A 12,624-nucleotide genomic window follows, 5' to 3' on the forward strand; every position below is an offset into this window, starting at 1 on the left:
CAACCCTGCCACAGAGACTCCTCCTCCAGCTTGGGTTCTGACAGCCTGTAGCCCCACACTACACCAGCCCCTGCCTGGATGCATTCCTCATTCTTCTCGGACTCTTAACACCCCTTCAAGGGGATACTATCCTGAGACTTGTTTCTTATTTCTGAAAGTTTTTTATTCTTCAGTTGCTGTGTTTTCACATTATGGATGTCGTGCTTGCTTGAGTCTCATTGAGAATAAAACCTTACAATTTCTGTGTTTTCTCCAGTTCTGTGTATTTCTTTCCCTATGGAAAATAGCAAGTGGCTTAAGTATGTAGAAATGTATGTACTAGATTGTTTATGTAAGTGGTTTTTGTAATAATGAATTAGAAACAAAGTCATTGAAGGACATTATTTAAAGAAGGAAAAATAATTATTTAAAACCTTTCATTTATCTTACATGTATTACATATAAAGGTACAGAAAGAAAGGCTGAAAGACTGTCCATCAAACTCTTAGCTGCTATTTTTTTACGGTAAAGTAATAAGTAAGAGTAGGACTAAAGATCAGTGTATATATATATATATATATATATATATATATATACACATATATATATATGTACATATGTATTACAATATATTGCACATATGCCACTTATGAAAGCCATTGCATAATTCTGTGGGCACCAGGCCAGTTGTAAAAAGAACACAAAGGAGATGGAGTGTTTAGATGGTGTGGTTGCTTGGATTTTGTTTTTGTGGGCTTTTTTCAGTATAGTTTGTGGTGTGTATGTATTGATTGATTGATGGTTCTGGGGATTGAACCCAGGGACTTGAACATGCTAGGCAAGCACTCTAGCATTGAGCTAAGTCTCCATCCCCTGCTTGGGTTTTTATACTGAAGACATTTTTCCTCTTTCTTGGCAGGGTCCCACAGTCCCCCTGATAGACCTGGAGCACGTCCTCCCACTCATGTTTCAGGTTGTCATCTCCAACGCAGGCCACCTGAATGAAACCTACCACCTCACCCTGGGTCTTCTTGGCCAGTTAATCATCCGTCTTTTACCTGCAGAGGTAGATGCCGCAGTGATCAAGGTCCTCTCAGCCAAACACAACCTGTTTGCTACAGGGGACAGTGCCATTGTGCCAGATGGCTGGAAGACCACTCACCTGCTCTTCAGCCTAGGAGCTGTGTGCTTAGACAGGTAGCCTTGGTTCTCATTCACCAAACCTCCACTCTACCCATCATGGCATTCATTGAGGTCAAAGGTCTGGTACTTGATGAGTTACAGTATGCTTCAGTGCTATTGTCTGAGATCCTTCTGTGACAATAGAATTGGTTTTATTAGCAATGCTGTCAGTCCACACTGAAATAGCTAAGACCCTCAGCACTGTCTGCCAATTCAATTCTCTAATGATATATAGTCTGGTGGGGTTTTTATTCTGAGAGGAATAAGTATAGATCTTGGAATGAAAAATCTGTTTTCATTATAAAAGTAACATAACCACAATACCAAATTTGGAAAGCAGAAGTGAAAAAAATCACCCTGATTGTGCCATATTAATAGATCTGGTGCTTGAATTTTTTTCTAAGTGTATATGTGACTGTGCATGTTTACACGTGTGTGGATGACTTTATATTTTAAAACATAGTTGTAGACTGAATATATAAATTAAAAGATCTTGATTTTTTTCACTTTATATGAAAAGCATCATTCTGGTAGCTCTTTTGGGATGGGGGCAGTTGAACTCGGCCTCACACTTGCGAGGCAGGTACTCTACCACTTGAGCTATGCTGCCAGTCAAATAATACACTGTTTATATATGCCTCTCATTCTAGTAGTTTTTAAGATAGCTAATGAAAGGCTAGGTCTGCCTTGGAGTGTAGTAAGCTCTGATGACTTGGGTTTGGAGCCTTGTGCAATTCCATCTAACCCACCTCTTTCCTTTTAGCCGTGTGGGCTTGGATTGGGCATGTTCCATGGCAGAGATCCTGCGGTCACTCAACAGTGCCCCACTGTGGCGAGATGTCATTGCCACCTTCACAGACTACTGCATTAAGCAGCTGCCTTTCCAGCTGAAGCACACCAACATCTTCACCCTGCTGGTGCTGGTCGGCTTCCCCCAGGTATAGCATTTAAGGCCTGATCACTACTTCTTCCACCATACACATCCAAGTCTCTATCCCATACACACACACACACACACACACACACACACACACACACACACACACTCACACACACACATATGTACATATATTTGAAGATTTTTTTCTTCAAATGTATAATAAGTTTTCATAGCATCAGTATTTTTTTGATAGTTTTTCAAGATTATTTGGGGCACTTTGCTCTACTTCCATTTTTATCATTTTAACCATTTGATTCATTTTAACTAGCTGGTAGTTGATTTTGAATAATGAGTAACTATAATGTATTAAATTGTAAAGAACTTCAAAAAACAATTGTCTTTCACTTTGCATTCATCTTGAACTGTTTTCTCATCTTAATGTTTCTCATCTGATTGGGACAAAGGAGGCTATAAGAACATGGTATCATTCAGCAAGGACATAAACCAATTCTGTCCAGGCCTGTGCCACTTAGAGATGAGAAGACACAGTGCTCGAGTGTTTGTTGAAGTCAGCAAAAGGGACTGAACTTGTACCTAATTAGGTGATGCTCCCTGTCTCAGTGTGCTATTGAGTTGCCTTTTCTGTCTCTGTCATGGTCTAGGTCCTCTGTGTGGGAACCTGCTGTGTTTATGTGGACAATGCCAATGAGCCCCATAACGTGATCATCTTGAAGCACTTTACTGAGAAGAACAGGGCTGTAATTGTTGATGTCAAAACTCGGAAAAGGAAAACAGGTCCGAAGCATAATTATTTTCTCTAAGAATGGAAGAAAATTGTCTAATTCCTGCTTACTCTAAGATTGATGGAGAAAACCTTGGGTCTTGCCCCACATGTGATTTTTTTTTTTTTAAGCAAGTGTATAGATTCGTGAGATGCTTTTTCTTCATCTCTGAAATAGCGTAGTTGAATTGGGATAATTCTTAAGGACCCTTTCCATGCTGTTATTGTGTATAATTTCTCCATTTGTAGGTATCATTTATTTTCTTATGGGTAATTTAAACATGGAGTCAGGAGGTTACACTTAGGATAATTGAATTGGCATTACTTTAACTTTCTATTTTGCTTCAATAAAACACTGAAAGTATTTCATCTTAAATGCCTTCTTAACTAAGTTAGCCAAAGCCCAAACAACATGGGATGATTATTATGTTTGCCGTTCTCCTGAAGTAATCTGCTTTCTCTTCAGGTTTAGCATTAGACAACATCTGTATTGTTTCTGTGTCTTTTTTATTCTTTTGCACATGAGCATGCAATTTTTGCAAGACTATTTGTTGAGAGGACTGTCCTTTTTCCATTGAATTATCTTGGCACCTTTAATAGGCTGGGATAGATGACCTGAATAACATGAAAATATAATGAAATGTTCAAGAAAGAAATACTATAAAATTTTATGACAGCATAGAAATACTGTGACATTTATTTCCATTCTCTGCCCCATTTTTTTTGTGGGGGGGTGTAGGACTGGGTTTGAATTCAGAGCTTCGTGCTTACAAAGTAGACATTGTACCACTTGAACCATGCCTCCAGTTAATTTTGCTCTAGTTTTTTTGGACATGGGATCTTGAAAACTATTTGTCCAGGCTGGCCTCAAACCACGATCTTCTCGATCTTAGCCTCCCAAGTAACTAAGATTACAGGAGTGAACCAGCACTACCGGCGCCCAGCATTACCCCCATGCTTTGTGTTACGCATTTTATCCTACATAATATAAATCTTACAATACATTATTTTTATTTTAAAATATCAGATAAATCAGGCACCAATGGCTCACTCCAGTAATCCTAACTACTCAGGAGGCACAGATTAGGAGGATCCCTGGTAAATAGTTTGCAAGACCCAACAGAAAAAAATTGAAAATACCCAACAGAAAAAAAGCAGGCAGAGTGGCTCAAGTAGTAGACCATGCTTTCTATATATATTATGGTAGCAATCATGAAGACCTGAGTTCAAACCCCAGTACCGCCAAATAGATAGATAGATAGATAAATGTCGGATATTTTAAGAGACTTTTAAATGGAAATGGCTGTGTTTTATTTAGCTACTTACTTACTATTTCTTGGCTGTTCATTTTTGTAGATTCAAGTTTATTTGGTCTGAAAAACTTTCCTTTGCTTTTCTTGTGGTGTAGGTCTACTACTACAAAATCTCCATTTGTCTGGAGTGTTTCATACTCATCTTTGAAATATGATTTTGCTGGGTAAAAAATGCTAGACTAAGAATCTTTTCTTTAAATATTTGAAAGATGCTTGTCCATTGTCTTCTGATTGATACAGATTCTGGCATGAGGTCTGCTGTCATTCTTTTTTGGGAGGGAGGGAGAAGGTAGGGTTTGAACTCAGGGCTTTGCATTTGCTAGGCAGGTGCTCTTTTCCTGAGCCAGACCTCCAGTTCCTGCTGCCATTCTTATCTTTGTCACTCCTCATGTTGTCTTTTCTCTGGCTACTTTTAAGATCTTTCTAGTTAGCAGTAATTATGATATGTCTTAGCATGATTTTTTTTAATGTTTCTTTTGCTTAGGGATTTATTGAGCTCATTGGGTTTGTAGTTCTATTAAATTTGGGGAAATTTCAACCATTATGTCTTCAAATACATTTTCTGTGCTGCCCCTCCCCCTACCCCACCAGAATACTTAATTCTCTTTGGTGGGAAGACAGAATGTCCCAGTTTATGTGACCTCCAGGAATTGTTCTGCCTACTGTTTTTAGATAGTTGCCTCTCGCATATGTACAGACCAGTATTCAGCCAAAGACTCACATGGAGCCCTCCATGGATCTCTGAAGAGCATTCTCTCACCCTCCTTTCTCTCTGTGCATCTTCCTTTTGATGCTATTCTGCTCCATAAATTCTAGCTGGCCTGATTTCTCTGAACTCTTATCTCCCTCTTCTCAATTCATTGACACTTCTGGACTTTGCTTGGATTTCTTTTCTTTCTTTTTTATTTTATTTTATTTATTTATTTTGCAGTACTGGGGTTTGAATTCAGGGTCTACACTTTGAGCCACTTCACCAGCCCTTTTTTGTGATAGGTTTTTTTGAGATAAAGTCTCATGAGTTATTTGCCCCCGCTGGCTTTGAACTATGATCCTCCTGACCTCTGCCCCCTGAATAGCTAGGATTACAGGCATGAGCCACTGGCATCTGACCTTCTAGTTAGTTTTGTGCTTTTTGCTCTCCAGCCTAGAAATTATCTCCAAATTTCTGGTGCTAGGGAAGTGCTGACCTAGTTTATGTCCTTTTTCCCAGAGATCATACTTCTGCACTGCTTAATGCCCAGATTCTGAAAATCATTATTTCACATATTTTTTCCAGGTCCTAGTTGCTCAAGGTGGGAGAGTGAGTCAGCCCCTTACTCCCTCTTTTTTTGGAGGTGGAAGTCTTGTGTGCTATTTTTAAGAACTTCTGTTAACACTTTTGGAGATGACTCACTTGTGCACAGTAGTAGGAAAGTGAATTATCACTCTCACTTGCTTTGTGGAGAGATGGCCCAATACTATTTTCATGCTTATCTGCAAGCTGGCCTTAAATGGGTTATGACTGAGCTTGAGAGATTTGTGTTTCTGCAGATCTTTACTTTAATAAGGAATACCACTGTAGAAAAAACTTGGCTATAGGAGGCATAATGGTACTTTTTGTGCCATTCTCTTTCTGTCTGACATCCCCCTTTAGTGAAGGACTACCAGCTGGTCCAGAAGGGAAGAAGACAAGAACACAGTAACTCTCATGCCCAGCTGAGCCAATACTCCCAGCACTTTGCCTTTATCGCTAGTCACCTTCTTCAAACCAGCATGGACAGCCATTGTCCTGAAGCAGTGGAAGCAACCTGGGTTCTGTCCCTGGCCCTCAAAGGTTTATATAAAACCCTAAAGGTAATGGTAAGCCTTTTCCATTTGGTAATAAACCTGGTGGTGATTGGACAGCTACCAAGTATTAACCAAGGAGTGATTTTGATAAATGGTTAGCCGTAGGCTCTTGGTTATTTTTAGAATGGTTGGGTTCTTGTACAAGGGTAACTTTAATAGTTTTGCTCTCTATTTTTCAATACTGTTTCATGGGCTCAGAACTATGACTTCATGAAGACATAACCTTGACAGGTGAGGAGAAAAATGAATGGAAAAGGTCCTCCCTCCCGTCTCTCTGAATGGCAACTCCTCTGGCACATCATACAAAGAGGAAGGAAGAATAAAGGGCTGGCATTCCATGCAAACTCCTTGGGCTGGGAGGAAGCAGACAAGTTGAAAAGCTGAGCAATATTTGGTGTGGAAAGGAAAAGCCCTGATTTATGAGGATTTCTTCCTGTACATGGAGGTTGGGGTCAGTGGATAGGGAGGATCTTTTAAAAAGATCATTTCAGCTTACCTGTGATCATCTTCTCAACAGAGCTGACCCACAAAAAAAGGAGATCAGCTGAAATTTTATGTTCCTTATTTTGAGAAGTGTTCAGTGGCAGCACTGGTGGGGAGGTCATGGCAGAATGGGGTGGAGCAACACTGAGGCACTACAGGAGAATGACCTAAGTGGCTTTCCAGCTCTGAGAGTCTGTAGTTGTAGGATTGAGACTGCTCATCTTTAGTTTGTTTAGTTCATGGCATTTGACACAATGTGCAATTTGTTTTGTTGCTGACATTGCAGTAGGAAGGGGGAGATCCCTGAGGGCAGAGGTAAATATTTGTTCAGTAAATATTTGTTGAGCCAAATGGAACTGAGTATGCAGTGGTGAACTAGAAAGAAGGTCCTTGCTCTCATGGAGCTTACAGTCTCACTGGCCAGAGATGCAGCAGGGTGCCTGCAAGGAAGACTGCAATGAGACTGAAAAAAACCTTTCTGAAATGGTTAAATCTGAGGTGATAAAGAGTCAGAGTAACAAGCTCCAGGCCTTGAAGTGGAGTGGGCATGATTCTCACAGCACAGAAAGGAAGCCTACAGGGCTTCAGGATAGTGCAGCAGAAGCAGGGCAGGGAGCCTTGTAGGACCTTGGCAGCCATGGTCAGGGGCTTCGGTGTTAGCTTCTAGGCTATTGGGAAGCTTTTGGAAGGTAGAGAGCAGAGGAGTGACAGAAAGTAGGTCTCAAACATGTTTGTTGAATGAATTGGAGTGAATGAGCTGCTAGCAGATTATGATTAAGATTCAGAGCTGCATTCTTCCTACTGACTCTGGAATCTTCACTGGAAGATCAGCTTGGTCCACCAGCTGAGACTGGGCTCTGAGAAAGTTTTGCTTCTCTCCAACTCAGGCAGTTGCAAATCACTCTTTCTGTTTGCCAGGCTCATGGTTTTGAAGAGACCCATGCAAGCTTCCTACAGATTGATCTGCTAAAGCTGTTGGTAAAAAAGTGTAGCAAAGGGACTGGCTTCAGCAAGACGTGGCTCCTCAGGGACCTGGAGGTAAGGACCAGGGCAGCTCCTTCCACTGCTACCTGGTGCAGGTCTACTGGCTCAGGACCTTGAAGCATAGCTCCTTCCAGCCATTTCTGCCCTGCGCACTCTCATTCTGCTTAGCTTTTAAACTGTGCCTTGCTTCTGTCTTCTTTTTTGGAATTAGGGACTCTAACACCTGTCCTCTCCCATCAGGGAAAAAGAATTGGTTGTTTGTTCAAAGAACATTTGAGAAGTATTTTATGGAAATATATAATTGACCATTATATCATGGTAATAAAATGTGCCCTTGAATTATTATTTCCCTTTAAAGTTCTTTTGAGGTAAAATCAGTTTCTAAATTTGTCCTCACTTATGTTTATTTTATGTATGATTTCAGTTTATAATTTAATTTTATTGCTATTCCCCTGAGACCTTACATTTTTCTTAGTGGAGTGCCTGCAGTTCCCATGGACTTCCCAGGCCAAGTGCCTGCTTATAGTTCAAGGGAGGCCACTGCTGCAGGGGCTGGGCTGCACCCACCACCATGGTCCAACAGCATTCTGAACTTAAACAGCTCTGAATACAGCAGGAGGATTTACTTGGCTTTAGAGAAATATGCTAAAACATATTAATGGGTAGCCAAGAGAGCATGTGAACAGTTGAGTCTTAGAGAATATTTTAAATTAGAATATTTTGAATTGGGGGCATAGCTTAAGTTGTAAAGTGCTTAAAGACCTGAGCTCAATCCTTAATATCACAAAAAATAGTTTTTATCATTTAAATAATATAACCACATTACAGAAAATATCAAAAACAAAGAAAAATTCTAGATTTCACCCCCAAACATAGCAACCATTAGCATTTTATGTATTTTCTTCTAATTTTTTTCCTATACCTCTGTAGTACATATATAAATTTATATTGCATAATTAACATAGTATTCAAATAAATTGAGGTCCTATAGTAGGCATTTTTCTCAGTAGTTTTGATAAACTCCATTTTTGGTGTCTGCTTTACTAATGCTTCATTACCAGTATCTTGAATAAAATTTTTTGTGTATTTTACATTATTCCTAAAAGATGAGTTACTGAGACAAAGGATATAAACATTCTTATAGTTCTTTACATTTCGCCAAAACAAGTTCAAAAAGGATAACAGTGTATGCTATCAAGAAAAGCTAATAAACATAAGACCCCCATAGTTCTTATTAGCATTTCTTTAATTACAAGGATGAGTAAACATGTTTTCACATTTCTTCACTAATTTTACATTCTTTATGTGAATTCCAATGCCTTTAAAAAGATAGGTTACAGTATACCCTCAGTATAGAAATAATATGATGATAAAAAATAAATAAAAGGAAAAAAAGGTAGATTAAATATTTTCTACCTTTATGTGGTTAAAAACTTGTGTCTTCTCACCTCTCTGCCCTTTCTGATTTCCTCTCTTTGTAGATTCTGTCCATCATGCTGTACTCCTCAAAAAAGGAGATCAACACTCTGGCCGAGCATGGAGACCTTGAGCTGGATGAGCGAGGAGAACAAGAGGAAGAGGTGGACCGATCAGTCAGCAACCCAGGGGAAGTGGAGCAAAAAAAGCTAGACCCTCTGGAAGGTCTGGATGAGCCCACCAGAATATGCTTCCTGGTATGTTCTCTAGTCATTATCAGGATGGAGCATGGGCTTCAGAGGAATGGGTTCTCTTCAGCCCAGCCATGCAGCAAACTGTTTGGCTGGGTGCTAGTGGGTCACCCCTGGAATCCTTGCTACCTGGGAGGCTATTTATTCCAAGATACTTTATTGTTTTTGAGACTATTGCAAATGGGACTGATTCCCTGATTTCTTTCTCAGTCTGTTCATTATTGGTATATAGAAAATTTCTATATGTTAATTTTATATCCTGCTCCTTTGCTGAAAGAGTTTATGATTTTTAATAGCTTTTGGTAGAGTTTTGGGGGTCTTTTAGGTATAGGATCATGTCATCTACAAATAGGAATAGTTTGACTTCTTCCTTCCCTATTTGGATCCCTTTTATTTCTTGCTCTTGTCTTATTGCTCTGGCTAGGAATTCCAAAGCTATATTGAATAAGAGTGGAGAAAGCAGACAGCCCTGTCTTGTTCCTGACTTTAATGGGAATGGTTTCAGTTGTTCTCCATTTAGTATGATGTTGGCTCTAGGTTTGTCATATATATAACCTTTATTATGTTGAGGAACATTCCTTCTATTCCTAGTTTCTTTAGAGCTTTTATCATGAAAGTATGTTAGATTTTGTCAAAGGCTTTTTCTGCATCTATTGAGAAGATCATGTGGTTTTTGTCTTTGCTTCTGTTTATATGCTGTATGTTTATGGATTTATAATGTTGAACCATCCTTGCATCCCTGGAATGAAACAAACTTGGTCATGGTGTATGATCTTTTTGATGTGTTGTTGAATTCTGTTTGCCACTATTTTGTTGAGAATTTTTACATCTATATTCTTTATGAAAGATATTCTTTATGTCTTTATCTTAATCTATATCTAAAGATATAATTCTTTTTTCTGGCTATGTCTTTATTGGGTTTTGGAGTGATTATAATGCTGGCTTCATAGAATGAGTTTGGAAAATGTTCCTTCCCTTGCTATTTCCTGGAAAAGTTTGAGGAGTATTGGTGTTAGTTCTTCTTTAAAGGTTTGGTAAAATTTGACCATGAATCTGTCAGGTCCTGAGATCTTCTTTGTAGGGTAACTCTTTATTACTGCTTCAATTTCATTGTGTGTGGTAGGACCATTTAGGTAGTTAATATCTTCTTAGTTCAATTTTGGTTGGTTATAAGAATCTAGGAATTTATACATTTCATTTAAGTTTTCCAGTTTACTTGAATGTAAGTTTTCAAAGTACTCTCTAATGAGTCTCTGGATTTCATTAGTATTTGTGATTATGTCCTCTTTTTTATCTCTGATTTTATTAATTTGGGTCTTTTCCCTCCTCCATTTTGTCATGTTGTCTAAGGGTTTGTCAATTTTGTTAATCTTTTCAAAGAACCAACTTTTTGTTTCGTTGATTCTTTGTATAGTTTTTCTGGTTTCGATCTCATTGATCATGGCCCTGATCTTTATAACTTCTCTCTGTCTGCTGGTTTGGGGTTTGGTTTGTCCTTGTTTTTCTAGGAACTTAAGGTGCATCATTAGGTTGTTTATTTGAGAGGTCTCTGTTTTTTTACTGTAGGCACTTATAGCTATAAACTTTCCCCTTAGCATGCCCTGTGCTGTGTCCCACAGATTCTGGTAGGTTGTATTTTCATTTTCATTTCATTGCATTCTAGGAACTTTTTGATTTCTTCCTTTATTTCTTCAGTCACCCATTGTTTTTTTAGCAGTGTTTTTGTTCAGTCTTCATGTGTTTGAATATTTTCTATGGTTTCTTTTGTTGTTGAGGTCTAGTTTTATTCTGTTATGATCTGATATAGTGCAGGGGGTAATTTCAGTTTTCTTGAATTTGTTGAGACTTGCTTTGCATCCTAAAATATGATCTATTTTGGAGAAAGTTCATGAGCTACAGAAAAGAATGTGTATTGCCTGGTTGTTGGGTAAAATAGTCTGTAGATATCAACCATGTCTTTGTGTGTGTGTGTGTGTGTGTGTGTGTGTGTGTGTGTGTGTGTGTGTGTGTGTGTGATGTGTTTTTTCAAGATGGGTCTCACAAACTATTTGCCCAGGCTGGCTTTGAACTGCAGTCCTCCTGATCTCTGCCTCCTGAATTACTAGGACTACAGGCGTGAGCCACCAGTGCCTGGCCAACCATGTCTATTTGGTCTAATATGTGGAATAGCTCTGAAGTTTCTTTGTTGATCTTTTGCCTGGATGTCCTGTCTATTGGTGACAGTGGGGTATTCAGGTCACTATTAGCATGTTAGGGTCTATCTGTGCTCTTAGGGCCATTAGAGTTTTTTAATGTAGACGGGTGCTCCTGTGTTTGGTGAATATATATTAAGGATTGATATTTCCTCTTGATGAATTGTTCCTTTAGTTAATATGAGGTGACCTTCATTGTCTCTTCTGATTTTAGTCTGAAGTCTACTTTATCAGATATGAGTATACCTGCCTATTTATGAGCTCCATTTGCTTGGAAATATTTTTCCACCCTTTGACTCTAAGCCAGTGTTTATTTTTTTCAGTGAGATGCATACCTTGTAAGCAACGTATGGTTGGGTCTTGTTTTTTAACCCAATTTGCTACTCTATGTCTTTTGATTGGGGCACTGAGGCAATTTCCATTCAGTGTTAATGTTGAGAGGTGCCTGTTGTTTCCAGCCATTTTTATTCCCCTGTTGTTTAGTTTTACCTAGTCCTTATTTACTGGTCTGCTTGCTCAAGAGGGTTTATTCTTTCTTGAGTCTTCCTGTTTGACTCTAGTGTCTTCTTCTATATGTAAAAGTCCTTTAAGTATCTTCTGTAGTACTGGCTTGGTGGTCACAAATTCCTTTAGTTTTTCCTTGTTGTGGAAGGTTTTAATTTCTCCTTCAATTAGGAAGTATAGTTTTGCTTGATAGACTAGTTTAGGTTGACAGTTGCTTTCTTTCAGGGCCTCAATTATGTCTTTCCATGACCTTCTTGCATTTAGAATTTGAGTTGAGAAATCTGCGGTTATTCTAATGGGTTTGCTTTTGTATGTGACCTTTTTTCTTTTGTAGCTTTCCGAATTCTTTTTTTTTGTTGTGTGTGCTGAGTGTTCTGATTATGATGTGTCTAGGGGTGTTTCTTTTTTGATCCTGACAGTTTGGTGTTCTGTAAGTTTCCTGCACCTTGGTGATTCTCTTTCTCAAGATTAGGGAAGTTTTCTGCTATTATTCTATTAAATAGGTTGTCAATGCCTTTAGTTTGTATCTCCTCTCTTTCTTCTACACCCATGATTTGTAGGTTTGGTCTTTTCATGGTGTCCCAGATATCTTGCATGTTCCATTCATATTTTCTTAGCATTCTTTCATAATCTTTTACTGTTTGGTCTAATTCCTCTACTTTATTTTCTGTTCCTGATACTCTATTTTCAACTTGCTCCACTCTGCTCGCCAAGATTTCAATTGAGATTTTTATTTTGGATATTGAGTTGTTTATTTCAGATTGATTATTTTTCAGGGTTTCCATATCTTTATTGATTTCCTCTTTCATGTCCTGGATAGTCATCTTAATTT

At 38.6% G+C, this 12,624-nt stretch overlaps 1 protein-coding gene across 2 annotated transcripts in view; it reads left to right on the plus strand.

Annotated features, from left to right (window-relative positions):
• The window catches only part of Zzef1 (zinc finger ZZ-type and EF-hand domain containing 1), a 124,165-nt gene that overhangs the window by 96,442 nt on the left and 15,099 nt on the right, over positions 1 to 12,624 (plus strand). For both annotated transcript variants that reach the window (XR_012438782.1, XM_074047157.1), the window contains exons 40-45: positions 899 to 1,176; positions 1,925 to 2,099; positions 2,704 to 2,836; positions 5,769 to 5,968; positions 7,364 to 7,483; positions 8,911 to 9,102. Coding sequence is in view for 1 of the 2 variants with exons in the window: in XM_074047157.1 (XP_073903258.1) it covers positions 899 to 1,176; positions 1,925 to 2,099; positions 2,704 to 2,836; positions 5,769 to 5,968; positions 7,364 to 7,483; positions 8,911 to 9,102 (1,098 nt within the window). In the remaining variant the exon portion in view is untranslated. The remainder of the gene's footprint in view (positions 1 to 898; positions 1,177 to 1,924; positions 2,100 to 2,703; positions 2,837 to 5,768; positions 5,969 to 7,363; positions 7,484 to 8,910; positions 9,103 to 12,624) is intronic.

This window comes from Castor canadensis, chromosome 11 (assembly GCF_047511655.1).
Source record: "Castor canadensis chromosome 11, mCasCan1.hap1v2, whole genome shotgun sequence".
Taxonomy (NCBI): Eukaryota; Metazoa; Chordata; class Mammalia; order Rodentia; family Castoridae; genus Castor; species Castor canadensis.